Source organism: Ictidomys tridecemlineatus, chromosome 7, assembly GCF_052094955.1.
Source record: "Ictidomys tridecemlineatus isolate mIctTri1 chromosome 7, mIctTri1.hap1, whole genome shotgun sequence".
Classification (NCBI taxonomy): domain Eukaryota; kingdom Metazoa; phylum Chordata; class Mammalia; order Rodentia; family Sciuridae; genus Ictidomys; species Ictidomys tridecemlineatus.
In genome coordinates this window covers 170,439,323-170,464,093 of record NC_135483.1, presented here as the reverse complement: position 1 = coordinate 170,464,093, position 24,771 = coordinate 170,439,323, and the positions used below count along the sequence as shown (strand labels likewise).

Sequence of the window (24,771 nt, the reverse complement as noted above, 5' to 3'; positions counted from 1 at the left end):
TCTTTGATGGTAAGGTATCTTAATGTCAAGAAGGCATATCCCTGGGCATATTTATGACAAAGGCCAGGGAGCATTATAAAATAAGAATGAACTGTGGTATTGCTATAATGTAGAATGATGTAAAATTTTTAATAGTAGTAGAAATCAAACCCAGGGCTTTGCACATGCTAGGCAAGTGCTCTACCACTGAGCCACAACCCCAACCCTACTGTGGGACACTAAGATTTAGCTAGAATTTGACCATCCCAAACAAAAACACATTCTTATGAGATGGCACATGAGTGACCCACCATCTGGGCAATGCCTTATTAAAGCCATGAGGAGAGATCCATATATCAGTGCCCATTTTGTGTATGTGTTATGCAAATGTGCTGATACCAAACTACTATTTCACTGAACAAATTCAACTTCATAATATCTCTATAGAAAAGAAGTACCATTTGATACTATCTTTCCAAGTTGAAGCCACTCAAAAACTGTAGGCTTATTTGTTACATCTTGATAACAAAAAAAAAAAAAAATAGAAAATGTTGAATTTATTTAAAATATATTTTGGTGGTTCATCTGTCATAATAAGCTTCTAATAATATTTTAGCTGGCTTAAATACATCAAATTCAGTATCCCAAATATTAATTACAAAAAAGTTCATAATTAAGACAATTATTCCATTAGTTGGAAGAAAAAGCCTCCTATATTGAATAACTGGAAGGAAGCAAAGTGGGTTTTGAATTTGGCTAATGGGTTTTATTTTCTACTTCAAGTTATTTCAATAGATCTGGTTGAAACCTAATTTATCACAGGGAATATTTGACATGGGAGGCTTACCTACAAATCATAATAATCAAGTCACCATAGCATAAAAAGTGATTATCCAATGAATCTAAGATATAGAAACAATCAAACTAGATAAATCAGGTTTAAAAGTTTTGATCAAAATTAAGGCTTATTTGTGATTATTCACTGTGGTCTATTTTAGCAAAATCTTAGTCAAGTGATCGATATGCAATCCAAAGTAAAAGGTCACTCAGACAACACACCAGGCCTGTCAGTTATGTCAATACTCGCAGTTAATTAGAAAATACTAAGTGTCACAAAGTCATTGATTTCAAATTCCAGCTGGAAACCAATTTAGCTGGTTACGGAATTAATGAAAATATTTTTTCGACCTTGTTTTACAAACAAGGAAGCTTTTCCAAATCTCATATAATACGTTACATGTGGAAAATAATGACTACCAGGTCACTGAGGTTGTGAAAATTTCACCAGAATATAAGCCAGTTTTATACAGATATTAATAGGGATTTGTATTGATTTATTTCCAATATGCTTCCTTGATTACCTGTGTATACAGGAAAGTATCTCAGAAGACTGGCTCTTACAGCCAATGTCTTCTACTGAAGAGCCACTTTGCTCTTAAATGAAAGCATGCAATTTTCTTTTCTTTTCTTTTTCTTTTTTTTTTTGAACCAGGGTTTGAACCCAGGGGCACTTAACCACTGAGCCAGCACCCCCTACCCCCAGCTTATATGTATAATTTAGAAACAGAGTCTTGCTGAGTTACTTAGGGCCTGGCTAAATTGCAGAGGCTGGCTTTGAACTCGAGATCCTCCTGCCTCAGCCTCCCGAACCAAGCCACTGGGATTACAGGTATGCACTACCACGCCCAGCTTCTTTCTACTTTTTAATGTTATCCCACTTGCCTGAGATGGCGTTTGAGGCTCCATGTTCCTTCCTTTCTAACCCATTTCTAAAGTAAAAATATTTATTCTTTACAGTTTTACTGTTAAAATCTTGTAGCAGGAACTCAAAACTTGGTTACGTAAGCAGAAAAAAAGAAGTGCCAGAGCCACCAAGAAGACGACATGCGGCGTTGCTTACTTAAATCCCCAGCCTGTGCCCCCAAGGACAATAGCTGCTACCAGGATGGCACCAGCGATGGAGCCTATTATGAGATTGGTGGCACTAGGACCTGTGACAAAGGATCATAGGAAGAAAGTCATATGAGCCGACCACTTTCATCACCACAAGGGAAAAGCAGTTCAGCGGTTTCAGGAAGTAAACACTCTGTTGTACAAGATGGCTAAACATTTAAATTGCTTTTTTTTTAAAAAAAAAAAAAAACTTAGCTTACTTGTACTTTAGATTCCACGGTGATTTATATGCCTTTAAATCTCAAGTTTCTGCACTGTTGACAGTTAAGTTTCATTAAATTCACCTTTCGCAGAATTTGAAGCACAGAGGCCCCATTCGCTTTCGTTGCACGTCTTGGATCTCTTCCTTCCCCTTCCCCAATTCCATAAATCAAACAAATAAACGCGCACATAGAGAACGCGACTGCATTAGAATTAGCTCTAGCAGACTGACAAATGAGGGCACGAGAGGAAGTAAATTGATTCCACAAAAGTCGTCAGAGTGCTTTTTTATTCTGCACTTTGGAGACACTTAAAATTCAGAAGTCAGAGAGAGATTATCAATAAAGACCTGACTCTGAAGGCTTGCTCTCAAAGAAAGATATTCTTCACCGTTCTTTCTGTATTAAACACCAAAATGGGGGTCCAAGGTAAGACATAAAGGAAGCGCAAAACTCATTTGGGTAATTTTGGGTAAGTGGAAAAAGAGATTCAATTGAGACTGTCTTTTAAATTCCCACATACGAAGAGAAATTGGAGGCTTGGAGATATTAAAAATAAAGGAAGGGAGAGAAGGAGGGAGGGACAAGGAAAAGGAAAGGAAGATAAGAAGCTTGAAGGACAGACAACAGGAAGGAAATTAGAAGGTAGAGCTTCTACCAATTGTTGAGTAAGAAATGATACATTGCAGTAACTCTATTACTCTCCTTCACTTGACATTTCAAAATCTAAGCAGTATTAAATTTAGTACAAGAATTGCCTTAAATGTTACATCCTCTAGGATGCCAATATATGCAGGTACCATGCCCCTAACAACAAAATACTAACCATGGAGCCCTTTCCCAGAAGTCACAAGGCCAACCTTGTTATTTTTTCTAAAATCCTCACATCCATTTACACATTCATTTCCACATAAAAATTCTCTTTTCTGCTCACATTAGTCCCCTCAGCTGTGTACATAAATGGATAACACTTTCAGCAGCACTAAAATTGTATGCATGATGTTTTTGTCCAGAGAATAGCCAGTGCTTGTGGACACGAGCAGGCAGGTCCACGACAGTTGCGTGGAGTCCCAAGGATGTGGGTCTCTTCAGGTGCCTGGGCTTTACTGTGGTTCTACAGAACATGAATCTCAATGGCCTTTAGAGATATGCCAATAATAATAAATAACAAAACTGAGAGCAATAAAAGCAGTTTTGCTGCCATATAATGAGCACTTACAATGTGCCAGGTGCAAATCAGAACATCTGACATATTGTCTCACTTGATCCTCCACATCACATATGAGGTAGGAACTATGACTATCCCTGTTCAATAGAGGAGGGAACAGAAGCTTCTAGAAGTTAGTAAGTGATGAAGGCAAGATCTGAACACAGATCTGACTCTAAAACTTATGCACTAAATCAAGGGTCAGTGAACTAGAGTTCACAGTCCGAATCTAACCTACGATCTGTTTTTTCCAGAGACATTTTATTGGAACACAGCCATGCTTATTCATTTACATATTGTTATCTTTTGCCATGGCTCTTGTTTTGCTAAGACAGCAATGTTGAAAAGTTGCAACAGATATCCTGTACCCCTGCAAGCTGAAACTATTTACTTACAGAAAGTTTGCTAACTCTTGTTCTGATGGAACTTGATTCCATTTACATATATTTCCTCCCCGCCTTTCAGGAAGGAATCAAATTTTGGAACAAGCACTTAAAAAAATTCACATTTCCAAGTACACACTCAAAACGGCAGATAACTTGCATTTTACTAACTTAGAAAACACAGGTGGGCATCAAACAATAATACATAATCCTTGAGAAATGATCTCTTGATCTCTGATTTACAATTATAAACTGAGCAGACATGTTTAGGAAACTAAACCTGTGCAAGGAACCCTTAGTGACTAAATGAAAAAGACATTATTATTTAAGGTAGAAAGTTTTAAAACAATCTATATTTTACTATGTGAATTTTATTTTGTAAATGCTATATTTACTTGGTATCAGGTCAAAATTGGAATATGAAGGGAAAAAGTCAGAAAACTGCAAAAACAGTTCATGAAACAATAACAGACCAATTTTTATACACTTATACACACTTACCTGTCACAATTAGAAATAGCAACACTGGAAAGAATGGATGATAGAAACAAACTGGAAACAGGACTGTGTTTACTACCAAGGCCATTTTGATTCTGCCCATCTCTAAGACTCAAGGGAAGAATTATTAAAATCCACCCCTTCAATTAGTATATTTCAGGATGACAAAATTATGACCAATAAATAATGTAAAAAAAATCCACATTTGGGATGATTTTTAGAAAACTACCTTTCTTCACAGAGGTCTCTCATATAAATGTATCTATAGAACTGTTCTTGGAAAGGAATGTCACTGGGATGTATAATTCAGTCAATGGATCCAAGGTGAAATTTTACAGGGCAAAGTTCTTGTTCTCTCTAAATATTTTTACCTCTGTTGCATACTTTATTTTCTGACAAGTAAGGAGAAACAAAAATCTCTTTTCCAGTAGTTCAACTTCTCCTGGCCTAACTAGCTTCACAGTCTATACTGATGAAAGATGAGTTAAGATCCCATATAGAGGAGAATTCTGTCACCTTCCACAAAGTGTGAACCTGGGGACCTGCTCTCCTCTTAATGGTATTTCAGTTCTTGGATTTCCCAACTTTCATAAAAGAACATCCAGGTGTCACCAACTAAGGGGACTAAGGTAGACAGAGGCTGAAATCATCAACATGCCTGTGTTTTGGGCTGGTTGGGTAAAGGGTATCTGGTGATTCCTTAAGACACTAGTAATTTCTTCTTGAGTCACAGTGAAGTGTTACCACAGTAAAAAATAAAAATTTAAAAAAAAAAAGTGTGACTGGCTACTTCTGCTATTTGTAAAGGCTCTCTCTGTAACTACACCCAGAGAAAAAAATCCCAACACTCTTTTAGTCTACAGATTAACAATCTCATTTGGTAGTATTACATGGAGAATTGACAGCTATTCTGAGGATGTGTATCAAGTGCAGGACAACCTAAATAAAGACACCAGGAGAACTGTGCTTCTGAGAGCTTAATGGGCAAGTGGCACACAACACATTTATTTATACACTGAATACTTTTAACACAGACCCACTAGATGAATTGCAGCTTTTCACTTAAGGTGGTGCAGGTTTGGATTAAATATCTTTTGATTCTTAATGTTCCTTGCTCCCAAATATTTATGTGAACTTCACATTTGAATTTTTAACCTATTTTATAATAAAGAAATAAAAGCAGTCGTCAAAATATCCTCTTTAAAAAACATTGCGCTGAAAACTCCTATATCATTCTAAATAAACGGAGAAAACATTCAGTGATCATCATTCTTATTATCTATAAAGAATGCTCTGTGGATAATTCCTACTTGTATAGGTGGCTTCGTTTGATTGGTGAGGATTAAATTTATGACAGCAATCCTAAGAAAACATTAGTGTGAGAGCATTTTTGCCAACAAATAATGATAAAAAAATGTTAAGGCTTGTATTTGAAAATTACTTTTATAAGTGGAGGAGCAATGGAAGTTTTGGATTAGTGCATTAATTGTAAAAATATAAGCACCCCCAAGGTTGTTTTATGCCCCACATTGTTCCAGACAGGAGAAGGTTCTACATTGCATGAGAAAGATCACAAGACACCAACACATCCAAATCATACCACAAGTTGAACCACCACAGGAAACACAGCCAGCAAGACACAGGTGAAGTCAGGCACCACGCATCACCCCGCACACCAGGCACGGAACAGAAACACTCTGAAATGCACAAGGATGCTTACTCTATTCCCCACCCTGTGCCTCCAAAAATCACCCCCAGGGCCAGAATGGTGCCGGCCACGGCCCCTATGAGCCTGCTTGTGGCCATGTTCACTGTGTGGAGGGAAAATGGACATTTTTTAACAGAAAAATACACACTGATTTCACTCACATACAAAATAATCTATTCAGGAAATACTTTGAAAGTAAGATAAATCTGGATGTCTTTGTTTGAAGGTTTGAAATTAAGATTGATATCTACGTTGAAAATATTTGAGGATAATTTTGAATTTACCTTCAAATTCTACATACCCTACTTTAAAACATAATCTCTCATAAATACTTTAAAACAAACAGTCCACTTTGAGTTCCAGTTCCTATTAAGTGCAAGGTAAAACTCAAATGTAACTTAAGTTATATAAGAGCAAATCTGTATTTATTTAAAAAGTAGTTATTAATACATATTGTCATAAGTTCTCAAACTGAAAGTATGCCCAACATCTTTTCAAAATTCAGAATATATAACTCAATTTTGCGAAAATCCTTAGAAGTTTAAAACAGAGTCGTTTTTACATTAAGCACTTTTTACCTGGGAAGTTATAGAAAGGTATATTTCAAAGAGCTTTGCAAAGTTTGAACTGCTGTCTTAGAATATGGACATTTAGGTTTTTGTTTATAAACTTCAGTGTATGACCATGCACTGAGAGAACATTAAGGTCTCTGGGAAACTTCACTAGCTGCGGCAGATCACCAAGCTAGCCAATGCTGACAGAGCAGAAACTCTCAACACATGTGCATCAACACATCTGTGCCCATAGGTGAGATGAAATCTGGGGTAGAAGTAGGAAGGTGGATTATTTAGGGTAGTGTGTGTGTGTGTGTGTGTGTGTGTGTGTGTGTGTGTGTGAATTTATAAGTGTATGGGTGCATTTACCCTCATGTTTCTATGTAAATCAAAAGGACTGGTTTCCACTGACCTTGCCAATGAAAACAGAGATCAGCTTCCACAAAGCTGCACTTCACAGAGACTGTGTGCTATGAGAAACAGTGAAATGAAACAAAGAAACAAGACTCAAAGTCATAATTTTTTAAGGCTCCATATTGAGCTGATTGACCTTTTCAGTAAATGTTCTCCCAAAGGAAGAGCAAGAACCTCACTTCTCTAACCCTGTGGACCAACTGCACAATTACTTCATTTTATCACAGGGTAAATAATAGGAATGAGCGAGTCTAGTGTTTTTCACTACACACTACCCAAGTTCTTAAAAAACAAAAAAAAAAAGATGGGGTCACAACAGAAAACAGTCTACTCAGAGAGCTGAAGGGAGTGGAAGAAGACCAACTTATAAGGTGTTGGTAATGTTTTTTCAAATGTGATGATACATTGTAATCCAAAATAACCTCAACCACAGCTCAGACTTTCAAATTATGGAGGCAAATACTGGAATGGAAAGGTATCCCAAATATAAAGCTTCATTTTTTAAAGCCCCTTTAAAAATCACTGCTTTCTCAGGACACTAACTTAACTAAGGCACATAATTTTATAACTTTTTTGGCGGGGGGGGGGGGGGGCGAGGTGGAGGCCTTAGGTTTTAAGCTCTGGCTGTCAGAGCTGAAATACAGGAAACAGTCTTATTATCTCTTTAATTTTTACATAAGTCATATCAGATCAATTATATGGAAAACACTGCCCCATAAAATGTGATGCTAAGTGAATATTTGTTAATTTTTAAAATTTATAGTAAGATGAAAAATGAATAAAAATACCAACTTTGAAAAGCCTTTTGTATTTGGTGTGGACTAATTTATCACTGTAGAAACAACAGAATTAGGCAGCCCATCCAGCCCTGCCAGTGTTAGAAACCCAACCACGGGAACAAGAAATTTCCAGAGGCTTCAAATGTGTATTCCAGATAAAAGGATAGAGTCCATAATCTCCCTTGAGAAAGCATAATCACCCTCAAAGGCTTAACTAATAAGTACTCTTAACACAAGATAAGATAAAAGAAAGTGGGGAGAAAGCTTTTCCAGAACTTTCCTCTACCCCCCTTCTCCTTCCCTCCTGCTCCTTTTAGTTCTGCTGTGCTGATGAGGCCTGTGAAGATCATCAGACTCTGTCATTTGGAGCCATGAGGTAACCGATTGGCCCACAGATGGGTGGATTTTTCCAGGGATCATGTTTAAAAATGAAGGTTGCTGCAGCTGCTTTTCACAACCACAAAGAATTTATCTCCTCGTTGTAATTTTTTCCTTTTTCTTGGGCCTATAACACAGCTGTATTTCTGTGTTGGTTTATTTAGTATCTAACTGCTTTTGTTCACTCACTCATTCACTCGTTACCTACTCAAAGCCTCTTTTTTCTCCTAGGCATGACACTGTGCACATGACCAGTTTCCTTTTTTACCCACTCACCCTACCAAACCTGAACCGGGAGCTTCCAGCAAACACAGTCTTCATATTACAAGCTTATTTGCTCCCTGAGGGTTGAACCCACTTACCTGTCACTCTCACATGTTTGTGAGTCCTGTTTATTACCTACCAGTATGTTTTCATGTTATTTCTGGGTTTTGTTGGTTTTATTAATTTTAGTCTTAGTTCCCTACTCTCTCAGTTCACTTGGGCCAAAAGGCAGAATTTCTGATAAGTGTATTTTGATATTAAGAATCAAACTAAAATTTCTCCTTTTTAAGATTATTTTATATGTAGAATTCCTCTGCAAAGCATGCTTCAGACATTTAGAAATTGTGCTTGTTTGAAACCGAGTGGATGTTTTCTTTTAGAGAGTTTCTGAAACAGGAAGGTACACCATTTCACCAAGTGATTACAATGACTCAAAAGGGGCTAAAATACTGCATCCCTGTGTACTTCAAAGGCAGGAAGCAAAAAATGTACTCATCGGTACTCTGTGGACCAAAGTTCTTTCTGCAGAGATTTGTTACTTCACTAAAATTTAGGCTGAGAAGTAAATAGCAAATAAACTCTTCATACTTCACAGTATAATATTTCTGTTACATATTCCATCTTGCTTAAAATTTCAATGTAAGACATTCAATCAAATTTTCTTATTCTTTTCTATGAATTAAAAAATAAAGTTCATTTTTTGACATATTGGAACAAGTGCCTGATAGAATACCAAATAAATATTCCATTAAGAATACTATTCCAACTTATGTTGTCAATGAAAATATGGGGTTTTTATTAACTCAAAATGAACTCATACTTACTAAAATATTTTATTAAAGTTTGGCAAATCCTTAAATTATTGGTGAGGTTATGGTTAATGAGAAAAATACTTAGGTGACATATAATTATACATGAGCATAAACATATATGATAGTGATAACGTCTGCAATCTCATGACCTGAACTATAAAATCATAGATTTGTATCCACACAAAGAAAGTCATCAAAAGGGCATATGCAAAAGGTAAATGTAAACACTAAATAACACTCCTCAGGGTATTATTAACATTTAGTAACCACTGTTTTCAAAAATTGAATTCTAACAATATGATACTGCCTTTCTCTTCTAATTTCACAATAAGCATCACTGGCAAATAATGGCTCAGCTAATAAGCTTAATTGTTGCTTGGTTATTGTTTTGCCCTTTCTATTTATTATTGTGCTCAAAGAATGAACAAAATAACTTAATACTGTGCTTTAAATGAGGCAGTCCGGAATAACAGAAAAAGTGTTGGACTCAAGCTCAGGTGATCACATTTTATTTTTGGCTCTACCATTAATGAGCTGTTAACCCTGATAATTAAATTAGTTTTCTCATTTGTAGGACGATAAGACTGGAATGAATTGCCTCTAAGGTCCTTTCTAATTTGATGACGATGGTAGTATTGATTAAGACCAAGCTTCTTAGTGACAATCTCTGCCCATAAATGTCACTGAAAGTATTTTATATGTGCCAGTTTCTTCTCTTCCCTCTTAGAATGGTGATAACAGATGACCATCAAAGGATAAAAGTCCTCCTGTATAATATAATAAGCATTGTGCAGAAGTGTCTACAAATTGATAGAAATTAAATTAAATTACACTGTCCTTACAGCAAGTGGAAAATTTTTTAAAAGAGTTCAAATGTATTCTATCCTTGTAGAAAAAAAAATAATTTCCTTCAGGGATTTCAGTAGAAACAAGTTGAGAGAAGAGTTTTTGTAAATGGAATAAATGTCTGCATAGGAAAAAATGAAGTGACCTTTGCAATAGAAAATCTTTTTTGAAAATACTTAACTCAGCGAACTGCGGATGTGGTTCGGTGGTGGAGTGCTTTATGTGTGAGGCCCTAGGTGTTCCATCCCTAGCACCACACACATACACACCCACAAAGAAAAAAAAAGAAAAGAAAAGAAAAGAAAAATCCTTCCATGGAACCTGCTTATTTTTGCTAATTTGATGTTGATCTACAGGGATGTAGTTGGGTACAATTCATCTTTTTTTGCCCAGATTTCATAATAAAAAGGCAATTATTTTCATTTTGCTTCTTGAATTTTCCATATCAAAGAAGACCATTAAAATTAAATAAAACTAAATATTTGTAATACCTTCTCACTGCATTTTTACGAATGACTATAGCTATCCAGATCATTGTACATGCTGTGCATTTGGGGAAGACCCAAACACAGTGCTCAGTACAGCAAGTGCCAGCAAGATACAGTGTGAAGCTATGGAGAAAAACTTGGCACCCCAAATGCTGCAGAACCTACAGTTGAGAAAGTACAGATTTAATCAATATCATAATTTCACTACCTATTACTCTTTGGCAAGCCAATACAACAAATACATACGGATAAAGTGAAAATCAGCACCAACATGCTGCATTTCCCATTTCTTTTACGTATTCCCCAAAAACGGGATGAAATATTTATGAATGCCTACTATGTGCCAAAAATGTACTCTCTTTTAAACAGTGGAGACTTGAAAAATATCTGCTAAATGAACAAAAATAAAAGTAAGATGTATAGTTTCTCTCTTAGCATCTTCTTTTAACAAGAATATCGAGGATAAAGTTATAAATCTATAACAAAGTTTTCAAAAGTTTGGTTTCTGTTAGCATTTTACTACTACATTAATAGGTTTTTCTATACAGAACGAGAAGGTCTAAATAGCCAATACTAGGGCTGGGGTTGTGGCTCAGAGGTAGAGCATTGATCTAGCACGTGCAAGTGTTCCATCCTCAGCACCACATATAAACAAATAAAATAAAGGTAGAAAAATTGGTTTTAAAATAAATAAATAGCCAATACTGATGATGCTATTATTTAGTTGTACTAAAATTGTTCGATTTTTCCAGAAATCTAAAAATGTACAAAAATAACTGATCTTCATTTACACTAATGACTTATTTTCAATTTAATCAAAATTGTTAGAGATTCATAAGGATTCTAACAATATTGGCACCAATGGGTAAATTTTTACTCCAATGGCTCATTGTCTTCATTAGAATAAAAAAAGGAAAATAGGCAACAGAAAAGAAATATGACAGAATGCTTATGTTGATTACCTATGAGTTGTGGAATGAAGACTGGTTTCTATCGTCTTTTTGATCCTTTCTCTATTTTTGACAACAGACATGTATTTGTTACATATTGTCTATTGGAGAAAATTTTTATAACAACCATCTATCATTTGAATGATCAAAACAGTTATTTTTAAAAAGATAGTATAGAATATCACCACATTAAGAGAATAAAAAACAAGAGGCAGCTGTGAATTTTCTCTTCTCTGGAATACACCTGTTTGCTCTTTAACTCAAATTTAGCTTTGCTAGGGATGGGTGGGCAAAGGAATAGGGAATAGAACCAGACAATTAATAATCCCCTACTCTGCCTAAAGAAAAGCAATCCAAGTAAGTTTAGCTCTGCTTTTTTGTTCAGATTTCTTTATGCCTCACTTGAGGATATACATCTAGATCTTTTTAAAAATCACAGACATGCTATGGAGAGAAAATCTGGAGAGAATGAACCTCTGCTTCTCTTGTCAGAGCTTAAATCTCTAAATCTAACTTCTGAAGGTGGATCCAAGAATGTTTTGTTCTAGTTTTAAAGTAACAAAAGACAAAATGTGAAAATGGGATAGTTTCACTTTTAGAAATGGAAAAAGAATAGAAATAGACTGTGAGGGTGTGATAATGATTCTTATAGAATTTTAATATCAAGGGCATATTAAGCAAATGCATGAGATGTGTTTTAACACACCCACTATTACAGAACAATTCACATGCATCCAAACTAGCTTAAATCTCTTTAGGAACTGCAGACTACAGAGCTTCATCTGCTTTTGGAGTCATATTTTTCCATATAGACTACACTGAAGTTCAGAGAGTTTAAATGAATTTTCATCCAAAATGGAGATGATCAACATCATATCATTCCTATGTGTATTTAGCTACTTGTAGGAGAAAGCAAGGCTATCATTTATAAAATACCGCCAGGAGTACCATGAAAAGGAAGCTGATGTACAATGTCATCTCTGTATGTTAAAATTGGTTCTAGTAGTTAATTTTTTCTCAGGTATGATGCTATGGATGCTGTAGTAAACCAGTTGTGACTGAAGGTTTTTCTAGATCTTTTAGAATTGAATGGGAAGAATAATGAGAAAATGATTACCATGTTCACGACAACACAGATTACATTTTAAGAATATGTAATGGAAGAGAGCATAAGTCTCAGGTCAGGCAATTGGTTCCTGATTGCAGCTCAGTCTCTTGTTGCCTGGGAAACTATATGTCACCTGACCTCAGGAGCTGGGCATTCTCAACTGCAAAATCAGAGGGTGGTTCTGAGCAGCCATGGAGACTCCTAATTCTAAAATTCTAATTTTTTTTCTTCTTAGGGACTGACTAAAACAAAGGTTCAGATCCTTTGCCTCTTCTTTGAAGAATTAAAGCTGTATTAAAAAATTTAACTCCTTCAAAAACTTGAGTTTAAAAAAAGCATGGAATGCAATAACATCCCCCTGGAGGGATTCAAATACTGAGGAAAGATCAGAGTCTCGTGTCAGCCCCAAAGACTTTCTCTATTAGAAAATTGGCATAGTTTAGAAAAACTATAAAATAATTTAGCATTTGTGATCATAGAAAAAGGATGAGGTTTAAGGGAGAGAAAGGAAACTGGGTTAGAGAACATTGACATACTTCTTCCTAATGTTGTTCTAGGCTAAGAGGTAATTCAAACACATTTTTATAAATATGATATACACAGGATGCTTAATTCTGCAGTAAAATGACTTATACATTTTAATAATAAAAAAAAGAGATGTTCTTATGTGTCTCCTTTCAAATCCATGAAAGTGTTGTGCTGGTGCTTTGGAAGAGTGAAAATGAATGAAGTTAGGAAAAGAATAGAAACTGAAATCACACAAACCCTTGGGTCCTTCATCCGTGGGTGGGTGAGGATTTCTAACTGGATCTCGTATACTGCAGTCTGTTCCTGCCCAGGTGAAATTACAGATGCAGGTGGCTTCATTACTACACACCTGTAAAAACAAAAGAACAGAGATGGAGCCTTTTCACTGTGCTTCATGGAGTGGTGATAAATGTGAAAGAGACATAGGCAGGAAGAAAGCTTAAAAAATTGGGAGCCAGGCGTGGTGGTGCCTGCTGTAATCCCAGTGGCTTATGAAGCTAAGGTAGAAGGATCACAAGTTCAAGGTCAGCCTCAGCAACTTAGTGAGGCCCTAAACAACTTAATGAGACCCTCTCTTAAAATAAAAAGGGCTGGAGATATAGCTCAGTGGTGAAGCACCTCTGGGTTCTATCCCCAGTACCAAAAAATTCATTGGAAATATTTTTTTTTAAGTTTTCCACACCTTGAGATGAAGATGAGGGACAACAATCTGTAGATCAAATCATTGAATATATTTTCTGTTTATTATATAAAAATAAAGACTAAGAAGAACAAAGCCTTAAGTTTGTACTATTCATGATGATATTATTTAAATATATAAATTTGCACATTAATGTCTACAAGGTAGTTTTTTCATACATACTTGTTTCTAGGAACATACAAGAAAAACATATGCTTAATTCAGTAAATTAACAGGTAGTGGGCTTAAGAGAAACTGCCCAATATTAAAGACAGTGGCACTGTCTGAGATAAAACTCCAGGAGACACAAATGACTAATGTCCAACACCAAACTCAGTGGTGGCACTTTCCTGCCAAACAAGCACCCATCCCACCTTCCCTGCCGGTCCATGGTATCACTACCTTTCTCAGCCAGCCAAGCTGAAAACCTGGGAGTGATCTTCATCTCCTGTCTCTTTCTCCAGGGACCAAACAGCTAGCTGGAATGAACTTGCAATTTAGATGAAATAAATAACCATCTGAAAACTAGAGACAAGGGTATTGAAAGCCTTACCTCCCTGTGAAATACATTCAGAGACAGAGTATTAGAGATGATAAAATCAAACTTAGAAGTATTTGAATCTGAACTGTTATAATACTGATTATGATTAAAAAGGCTGAATTTGACCTTTTTACAAACAAGAGGAAAAGGTAAGAGGGTATGAGGAAAGAAATTCAAGCCTTTTTAAGCACTAAGCTTTATGTTCTTAGAGCTGTAACTGAAATACCTGATAAGTCTGGCCATTGACTTTATTTTAACTTAGCAATTACTGAGCACGTACCATGTGCCAAGTACTTGTGCCCGACACTTTATGTAAAACATCTTATTTACACCATTCCAGCACCGTAAGGGCCAAGAGGGTAACTTGTCCAACATCACCAAAATACCAAGAAGCAGAGCTAGGATTCAAACCCATGATTCATTTGAGCCCCCAAATCCAAGTTTTAAAATCACTGGACTATACTATATCTGCATGAGTCTTTCCTCCAACAAAATCCCAATCTCAAGATCACTGGACACAAGTTTCTTGGGCCTTTCCACCTTGTTCTGATCCAGATCACCTGCCAGTCTATCAATTTTTAATTAATTTTACATTCATTTTAGCACCTCCCTTTTTAAATTATTGCCCTCAGTTTTTTCACAGCCCTCTTTTTTTCCATTTCTGAAGTCTGTATCAATTTTTTTGGGGGGGCGGGGAGGTAGGAGGAAGTACTTGGGATGAAACTCAGGAACACTCGACCATCAAGCCACATCTCCAGCCCTATTTTGTATTTTATTTAGAGATGAGGTCTCACTGAGTTGTTTAGTGCCTTGCTTTTTGCTGAGGTTGACTTTGAACTTTCGATCCTCCTGCCTCAGCCTCCTTAGCAGCTGGGATTGCAGGTGTGTACCACTGTACCCGACTCTGTGTCAATTATGAAATGCCTTCCTTTTGATAAGCCCAATTTAAATAACAGTTAATTTTGTGTTTTGGGATCCAGCTTAGATTTACCAATAAAGGCAACTTGCCCAAACACTTTGTTCACAGAATTAAAGACACATGTGGTTGTGAAGAGGGATAGCATTTTCTCTTTGGTTGACAACTGTCCATGTATAACTGTGTATAACTTTAAACCTGCAAATATCATCTTTGATTCAACCTCTAGCCCAGTGTGAACTGGCACCTAGATACTCAGTTTGTGCATATTGAGTTCATGACAGTGAATTACCCCAATGTTTTAAATTGTTTTGAATTATACAAAATAGTCACATGCGATCTATAGTTTCTGTGGAACCCACGCCAATTTTCTTCCACCTTTTTAGCTGTTGTAATGATGAATTTTATGTGCCAACTTCACTGGACTAAGGGATGTCCGATACATTATTTCTGGATGTACATGTGAAACTGTTTCTAGGTGAGATTACCACTTGAATCAGTTGACTACCCAACCTGAGTGGGCATTACCCAATCCATTCAGGGCTTGAACACGGCAAAAAGGAGGAGGAAGGGGGATTCACACATACACACCTTTTTTTTTTTTTTTCCTGCTTAACTACTTGAATGCGTACATCTTCTCTAGTCCTAGGACCAGCAGCTCTTCTAGTTCTTATGCCTTTGAACTCAAGACAATTATAACACTGAGTCTCCATCTTATTGACAGTAAATTTGGGAATGTCTGAACCTCCATAATCACATGAGCTAATTGCTCATAATATATCCAGATGATACATACATACACATATGCATACATGTATCTATCTTCTACTGGTTCTGTTTCTCTGCAGAATACTCATATGGATATCAAATAATATCTTAGAGATGTGGTGAATACAAATAGCCAGAGATAGGAAAAAAGAACAATAATAAAATCAAATTAATACATGGCACATTCTTAGCAGATAAGGGGACTAAGAAAATAGTCATAATCCATGCCTAGATGCTGGCAATAATCACCTAGGAGGATGGCTAAACCGGAAGTCCAGCCATTGTGCACCCTGAGGGGACCAGACAATGGAGGTTCGAGCTGGAACATGGATGCTTACTTACCCCATGGCCTGAACAGACTTTACCCTTGGAATCAAGTGGGCAGCTGCTCATATTTAGGGCTTGAATCTGTAGGCACTTCCGATCTAAACACATCATGGATGGGCCACATGGTGTTCCATCTTCTACATAGCCCACGTCTGTATCATCATCTAAAACTACATGAGCACCACTAAGAGGAAAAAAAGATCCACACAATCGTTAGCAGCATACTTAGAAATACAGGGTCAGCATGAACTGAAGAGGGTGTCTATGAACAGAAGTTTCTCTTAGTATTTTCCCAATCTTCTCTTTTCTTTTTCCCCTTTCCAGTCCCCTAATAAAAGATCATGAAAAAAAAACACCTCCCTTTCATTATCATTATTACACTGCCCATCATCAGGAAAACCATCGTTCACATTATGTACATTCTGAATCTTCACTTGTTTCCCTCACCCAATATTAAGATGAGGGGAGAGCCTTCCGGTAAGAACAAAAGAAGCAAATATGTCAGGAGTTCTCTGAGGCTTTCAGATGTGGTAGGGGAGGAAAAAAAAAAAAAAAAGCAGACGTTGAGCAAAAAGAGCAATGAAAGTATTCTGAAAATTATTACTTTAGAGGAAGGACTTGATTATTCATAATTGAAAAAATAAACCAGTGCTTTTCTATTGATATTTACTTCCAAAATTTCAAAGTTAGGGACAACATGAATTTAAATGATAATGCTATAATTACTAACAGAGTATCTTGCTGAGTATTTTACAAATATGCTAATTTAGAATGTAACAGTGTAATTTAACGAGGCTGTTACAGACATATAAAAACATATACAAAGAAAACTTGTGTGCCTCCAAGTAACAAGCAAGGGAGACTGTAAATGTATTCCAGGCAAGAATTGCCTTTAAATCCACTTAAAAATACAGGAAAAAAAAAAAAAAACAGCAATCACTTGACCAATACAACATAGTACTCACTCAATTTACTAAAATTTGTTCAAAATTACTTTTGGATAATTCCTCATATCTTATTCACTCACATCAGTTGAAGATTTTGTATCTGGGCTACTAAAAACAAAAGTGCAGATGCTAAAGTCTATTCTATAGGGGAAATCCAAAAAGCAGTTCAAGTAACACCAGAAAATTTAAATAAGAGAATGGTGTCTTAGAAGTGTGACTACTTGAAGGGAACTCACTTGGAATATATTACAATTTCTTGGCTAAAAAATAAGCCTCATACCTATATCCTATGTATTCTCAAGACAACTGAACATAAAATGTTTGCTTACAACTATGAATAATATTTTAATCAATGTTTTCTATATGTGATTGGGTATTTGTTAAGCCATATTCTAAACCAGACATATGCTATACAAAGCCTAAGCTCTTTTTTGATAAAAATGTAATAAAAGTGTTCAAATAGTGACATATTCCCTGCTCAAAATTGTAATCTTGGGTTAAAAAAGCATACAGGTTGAGCATCCATAATCCAATAATCTGTAATTTGAAACACTCCAAAATTTGAAAATTTCTGAACATTGACGTGACACTATAAGTGGAAAAGTACACATCTGAGATCACGAGATGAGTCACATTCAAAAGTGAAGTGCACTAAAAATACTACATAAGAATCACTCCTCAAAAGAAGAAATAAAAGTGGTCAATAAATATATGGAAAAAAAGATTAAGTTTAATATGAAGGAGAAATAGTAAATGTTAGATATTTTCAACATCCATGAAGCAGATTCTTTCTTTTTCATCAAATGCATTAAGAATATCTTGAATGACAATAGATACATATGTTTGTGCTTATAAAAAATATAGATTCTCTCCAAAAAAAAAAAATCTATGTGTGGGAAAATGCTCACTATCATTAGCCATTGAAAAAATTCAAATAAAACTACAAAAGATACCACCTTATCCCACTTAGAATAGTTATTATCAAAACAAAACCAAAAACAAATGCTGGCCAGGATGGGGAGAAAAAGGAACTATTACAATCACTGTCGGTGAGAATGTAAATTAGGACAGTCATTATAAAGAATACTAGGTAGGCGCCTCAAAACACTAACTATAATTATCATATGATCATCCAGCTATTTGACTACTAGCTATTTATCCAAAGGAAATGAAGCTGGCATATAAAAGAGATACCTGCATGCCCATGTTTACTCACAATAGCTAAGATATGAAATCAGCCTAGGGGCCCATGAACAGACAAATAGATAAAGAAAACAAGGCACATAAATACAATGGAATATCCTTCAGTCATAAAGAAGAATGAAATCCTGTCATTTTCAGCAAAATGGATGGAATTAGAGGACATTTTGTTAAGCAGAATAAGCTAAACAGAAAAACAAGTAACACGCTCTCTCTTATATGTAAAAACTAAAAAGAAATTAACTTGAAAGTAAAATAGTGATTACTTGGCCCGGGCGAGGTGGCACACACCTTTAATCCCAGCAGCTTGGGAGGCTCAGGAGGATCTGGAGTTCAAAGCCTCAGCCTCAGCAAAGGTGAGATGCTAAGTAACTCAGTGAGACTCTGTCTCTAATAAAATACAAAAATTGGACTGGGGATGTGGCTCAGTGGTTGAGGATCCCTGAGTTCAATCTTGGGTACACCCTCCCCAAAATAATAGTGATTACTGTGGATTGGAAAAGATACAGGGGTGGAGGAGAGAAGCTTGGTTGGAAATAATCACTGCATGCTGTGTGATTTTTTTGGAAACATCACAATGAACCCCATTAAAAATACATACATACATACATACATACATAGAATTTAAAAATTACCTTCAGCCTATGTGTTTAAGGTGTACAAGAAATATGAAAAAATTTCATGTTTAGACTTGGGTCCTACCCCATGAGATATCTCTCTCTCTCTCTCTCTCTCTCTCTCTCTCTCTCTCTCTCTCTCTCTATATATATATATATATCTATATATATATATATATATATATATATATATATATATATATATCCCCAAATCCCCAAAAATATGAAATTCAAAACTCATCTGGTCTCAAGCATTTGAGATAAGGGATACTCAAATGATAATTCTACTCTTCAGATCATGATTTAAAAGAACGCTTCACTGGTATTAACTAGTACAATTTGGAACAAGTGTAATTTGCAAATCAATGTAATACTTTCTTTTTTAAGTGATTTTCCTCATGAAAGATGATGATAAAATCTAAGTCAACTTTCCTCTTGTAAGAACATCTTTGATTTTTTTAAATTATTTTTTCAAAATTTTATTTTTTGGAATTTGTAATTCTCATGCTTCATGAGGCTAACATTTACTGTGTTACCTGCAGTCAATCACTCGGCCTTGATGATAGAAAGAAGTCGGGACCAATACGTGGAGCTCGAGTAAGATTGGTACAAAGTAAAAATCCACAGAACACGTCACTGAATATGTTTTTTTTTGAAAAAGAAAGAAAGAACAAGGCAAGAGAAATCAAGCTCAAAAAAAAAAAGTATTCAGTGTACATATATTCAAATAATTTAAATATTCTCTTTCCTTTAAAATAGAAATATGTATTTAGATATTATAGTTGGCTATGATTCCCCCCTTTCTTGCCAGAAGGACCACATTTTTGCTTGGGGCAGTGAAGCAGACAGCCTGAAAGATGGATCATGACAAGTCCCAGTTACCTGTGGCATTCCCCATGCCCACTTTCTTACGCAGCCCTCTACCCGACTCCTTATAGCTAAAAGGGGTTCAGGGCATAGAGATGTAGGGAAGAGAAAGCAAGAGAGTTGCTAGGAGGATTTCTGGATAAAAGTTAGAGCATAATAGGGAAAAGGCTTTACTCCTACCCCTACTTTCTACCTTTGAATGTGCAGTTTTGCACCTACCTTGCTCTCATAAGATCACAGACAGGAAAAAAAAAATCAACATGCAGCAGGACAGAAATGATCCAGGTCCTTGGGGACACTGTTATACAACTCATCCACCATGAGGGCACCTACCTCCAGCCCATCTATTAAATAAACCATGACTCTTAAAGAAGGGGCAAAGAACTGAAGTGACATCACTAAAAAAAAAAAATCTATATTCAATAAATGTAAGAAAATATGCTAAATGCTATTTAGAATCTGGGAAATGCACATGAAAGTCATAAGATAGTAGTTCACGCCCAAATGAATAGATAAAAGCAAAAAATCTGATAAGATCATGTGTTGGTGGGAATATGGTACAACATTCTCATATTCATATTATTAATGGCAGAGTTTACTAGTAAAACTATTTTTAGAAAATAGTTTGACATCATCTGGTGATGCTGAGGATATTCACTTCCTATGACTTAGCAATTTTTCAACCAGGGCCTTAGAGAATGTGTGCAAAGGTACTCTAGGCTACATGTACGAGCATATTCATAGCCCAATAGTTCCTAACAGCCAAAACAAAGAAATAGCCCAAAAGTCCATCAACATAGAATGGAAACTAAATTATAGTATGTTAGTATGTGCATGTACAAAAATGAAACAAACAGTACAGCTATACACACCAGGAAAAGCTCTTAAAATGCTGAACTTCAGAAGCAAACTATCAAACAATGCGTGAAGTATTAGGGATTAAAAATTTAGGCAGCAGCCAGGCACGGTGACACATGCCTTTAATCCCAGCAGCTCGGAAGGCTAAGGCAGAAAGATCATGGGTTCAAAGCCAGCCTCGGCAACAGCAAGGCACTGAGCAACTCAGTGAGACCCTGTCTCTAAATAAAATACAAAATAGGGCTGAGGATGTGGCTCAGTAGTTGAGTGTCCATGAGTTCAATCCCTAGTACTGAAAGAAGAAAAAAAAAAAAAAAACTCTTAACAAGGCAAGAAAACCATTGTCACAAAAGTTGGGTGAAAGGGACTTCCTGAAAAGAGTTGGGAAGTTGTTGGGGAAGGAGACATTATTTCTGGGATGCTACAACATTCTATTTCTTGCCCCAGGTAGGGGTTACATGGGGGCTCACCTCATAATTATTTGGTAAAAGGCATACCTGGGTTACTTTTCAGTTTACATATTATATGTCACAATTTTTTAAAGTTTAAAAAAAAAAACAGCAATTTTCCTCAAAAGCTATCTTTTACAATGATCTGGCAGCTGGAAGTTTGCTGGGGCCCCTTCGGCTGTGGCTCTCAACAATGATCTAATCCAATGCCTCCCAAACTTTTTAAAGTTACAGAGACAAGGAGAAATGATCAGATTTGTCTAAGACATGGAGTTAATGATAAAGCTAATCAATTTGGAGATACCCAACCCCCTGGGTTTTCACCACATCAGACCTCTCCCTGCTTCTCCCTAGCACCTTAAGAACTGAGGCTCAACATCATAGCATATATATACCTCACTTTTAAGTCATCAGTTGGGAAACTGTTCCCTGTCATTTTGGTTTAATTTTAAAGAAATGATAGTCAAAGACGCATTGCCTGGTAAGGCCTCATTCACTATCAAACACTATGTGGAATTGCAAACTTTCATGAAGTATAGCATAGAGATCATTAACAGGAGAAACAGAACTTCCCTTGCTCTACTTCAAAACTGGGAGAGCAGCTATGGTGGCAGACACCTGTAATCCCAGTGGATCAGGAAGCTGAGGCAGGAGGATCACAAGTTCAAAGCAAACCTCAGCAAAAGTGAGGTGCTAAGCAACTCAGTGAGACCCTGTCTCTAAATAAGATACAAAATAGGGCTGGGGAGTGGCTCAGTGGTCAAGTGCCCAGAGTTCAATCCAAAAATTAAGAGAAAAATCCTCACTGTTAGGGGAAAGAAATAGAGGAGTTTTAACTTATAACTAAGTCAACTGACTTGGATCACTGGATTAACCTGAATAAACTATTGAATCACAATTCTAACTTTCATCAACAAACCCAAGGGAAATATAATCGATGTATACTAAAAGCTTCTCCCTTCCTGAGTAAGGATGCCTCTAATATGTGCTAACCAGATGCTTTTTAGAAGGGAAAACCCTCTGATATCTGATATAGATATTTGATGGCTAATTAAATCAAAAGGTGCTGCACATATGATGTGAAATGACAAAAAATATATTAGTAGTATACTTTGAATAGACTCCAAAATATACAGTCTATATAATTTACCTATTCAACTCTGTGTATAATAGCAAATAGCACATTCATAGGTCAAATGTTCTAGCTAAAGTAGGAAATTAAAACCTGATATTCATTTGTAATATCCTGGCAAAGTATCACTTCAAAACAAGAATCAGGTAAAATACAGAAATACAGCATATGAGGATTTTCTGAGTTTTATCGAAAGGCTGTTAGTTTGTTGCATAGTATCAGTTTTGCCTATTATCATTTGACATCAGATACACCAATGAATTTTTCAAATGCATGCTTCAGTTTTTGAGTAGCCAGACATTTATAAAAATGAGTAACATGGACTGGGGTTGTGCCTTAGTGGTACAGTTCTTGCCTAGCATGCATGAGGCACTGGGTTCAATCCTCAGCACCACATAAAAATAAAGATATTATGTCCACCTAAAACTAAAAAAACAAATGTTAAAAAGAAAATCGAGTAACATTTGTCTTGTTCTCATTCTGCATTTGCATCAGGACCTCCCAGTGCAGTCATTATGCTCCAAAGCTGAGCACTCACTGTTTGCTGCACTGGATCCACCGGTCTCCATCCTTGCCGCAGTTTCCCTTCTCTGTGCCTTCTGTGTTCAGCTTTTCATAACAGAACTTGTCAGATCCTGCAGCCTCTGTTGGAGATTGGCAAGGGAAGGAAATTAATTTTAGTTCTTTTTTTTTTTTTTGTTAATCACAACCAGTACTGCATCACTAAATGTTTAACAACTGGTTCTCCAGAAAAAGACGGAAAAACCTTGATTTGTAGCATCTGCCAATTTCTGTAGTATAAATATTCCAGGACTGATTTTAAGCTAACAAATTCCTAAAATTTTAGCAATGATTCTTGTGGGTTTATTCCAAAAAGCTCCAACACATGCCAGGCACAGTGGCGCACGCCTGTCATCCCAGATAATTGGGAGGTTGAGAAGGGAGAACTATACGTTCGTTCGTTCAAGGCCAGCTTAGGCAATTAAGCAAAATGACGACTCAAATTTTTTTTAAATATAAAAAGGGGTTGGAGATGGAGCTCAGTAGTAGAATACCACGAGATTCAATCCCTAGTATTGGGGAGAAAAAAAAAAGGTCCTAATACAATTTGTTTAATGTGAGAAATAAATTTCTCATTGGTGAGTTTAAGGGTAGGTAGTGGGAAGAATCATCAGGAGGAATTAGTGAAATGACACATGGAAATCTAACATACATTCTTAATTCTGTTCTATATTGATATTGGGAGATTAATTATAAAGTCAGCCCACTGAGATTTTGTACTGATCGTTGGGTTTTGATATTTCAATCTTTGAAAAGACGATAAGTGTCTATTATCTTTCCTCTATGAAAACTGAAACACTGAACACAAATCTCAGATAAATGATATTGGTTAATAACTGAAATCACTCCTGCCAGGGGTTCTGTTTTGCTTTTGTGTCCTTTCTTTTCTTTTGGCCAATGACAGTCAGCAAGGAAGACCCATTTCTTGAGCTTCCTGTCTGTCTCTCATGAACTGAAGCTCATGGGAGAGGCACTGTAAATGTCATCAAGAGAATATGTGTATGAACATTTGAGAAATGTGCTGAGACAGGACCGTGTACCTATCTGCTCTTCAGAAATACCTGCTTTTCTTCACTGGATCTGAGATAGTGAGTGACACAAATTTTAAAAATCAAGGCTGACACTCTTCTGGGGTAAAAAACAGAAAGCTAACTTGCGGGTGCGGGGGTGGTGTGGATACATGTTGGAGCCAAAGTACAAAGTAAACCATGCAAGTGTCAGGACAGTGACTCTGACCTCTGCACTCAAATCATCTTTGCAATATTCTTCTCTGACAGCCACAATCACTGAATGACACCATTGGGTTCTGAGACAAGTCCTCAGTTTGTGTGGTTGTTTTCTACATAGTTTGTATTAGGTATCTTGTTGTACTATTGGAGGTGGGGGTTGAATCCAGGGCCTCTCTCACACTCTAAGTCACACTTCAACCCCTCTATCGTTTTTGTGACTTGAGATTCACAAATCTCTTTATTCTCACCCTTTTCTAGATTCCTTTCTTTTTAAACATCACTCCAAACCGTGTATCTCTGTCAGCATACGTGGCAGAGAAGAACAATATTAAATGAAAACTGTGTGTATGACCACTAGGCAGGAAGATGTGACCTACTTGTTCCCCAGATGTACTGACACTGGTTGTCTCTGGTCTTGCACTCGCCGTTGTAGCAGCGGCCCTGGGGACAAGAGCGCACATATTGTGAAGCACACACAGCCAGTTTCATTTTACCCCAAATTCCAATGACAAGGTCTCTTTCAAGTTCAGTTAGGTAAGGTTTTTTAAATTTTTTTTTCCTATCTCATACACTAATATTTTCATAGTGACCAATAAGAATCACAGAAATCTTAAGAGAATCCTACAGAGTT

General features: G+C 36.4%; 1 protein-coding gene across 1 annotated transcript in view; it reads right to left on the bottom strand.

Annotated features, from left to right (window-relative positions):
* Positions 1 to 24,771, bottom strand: part of Adam23 (ADAM metallopeptidase domain 23) — a 168,052-nt gene that overhangs the window by 8,912 nt on the left and 134,369 nt on the right. The window contains 7 exon segments of the mRNA XM_013362781.4: positions 1,880 to 1,970; positions 13,287 to 13,398; positions 16,296 to 16,464; positions 19,581 to 19,622; positions 19,624 to 19,680; positions 22,889 to 22,994; positions 24,518 to 24,581. Of these exon segments, the coding sequence (XP_013218235.3) occupies positions 1,880 to 1,970; positions 13,287 to 13,398; positions 16,296 to 16,464; positions 19,581 to 19,622; positions 19,624 to 19,680; positions 22,889 to 22,994; positions 24,518 to 24,581 (641 nt within the window).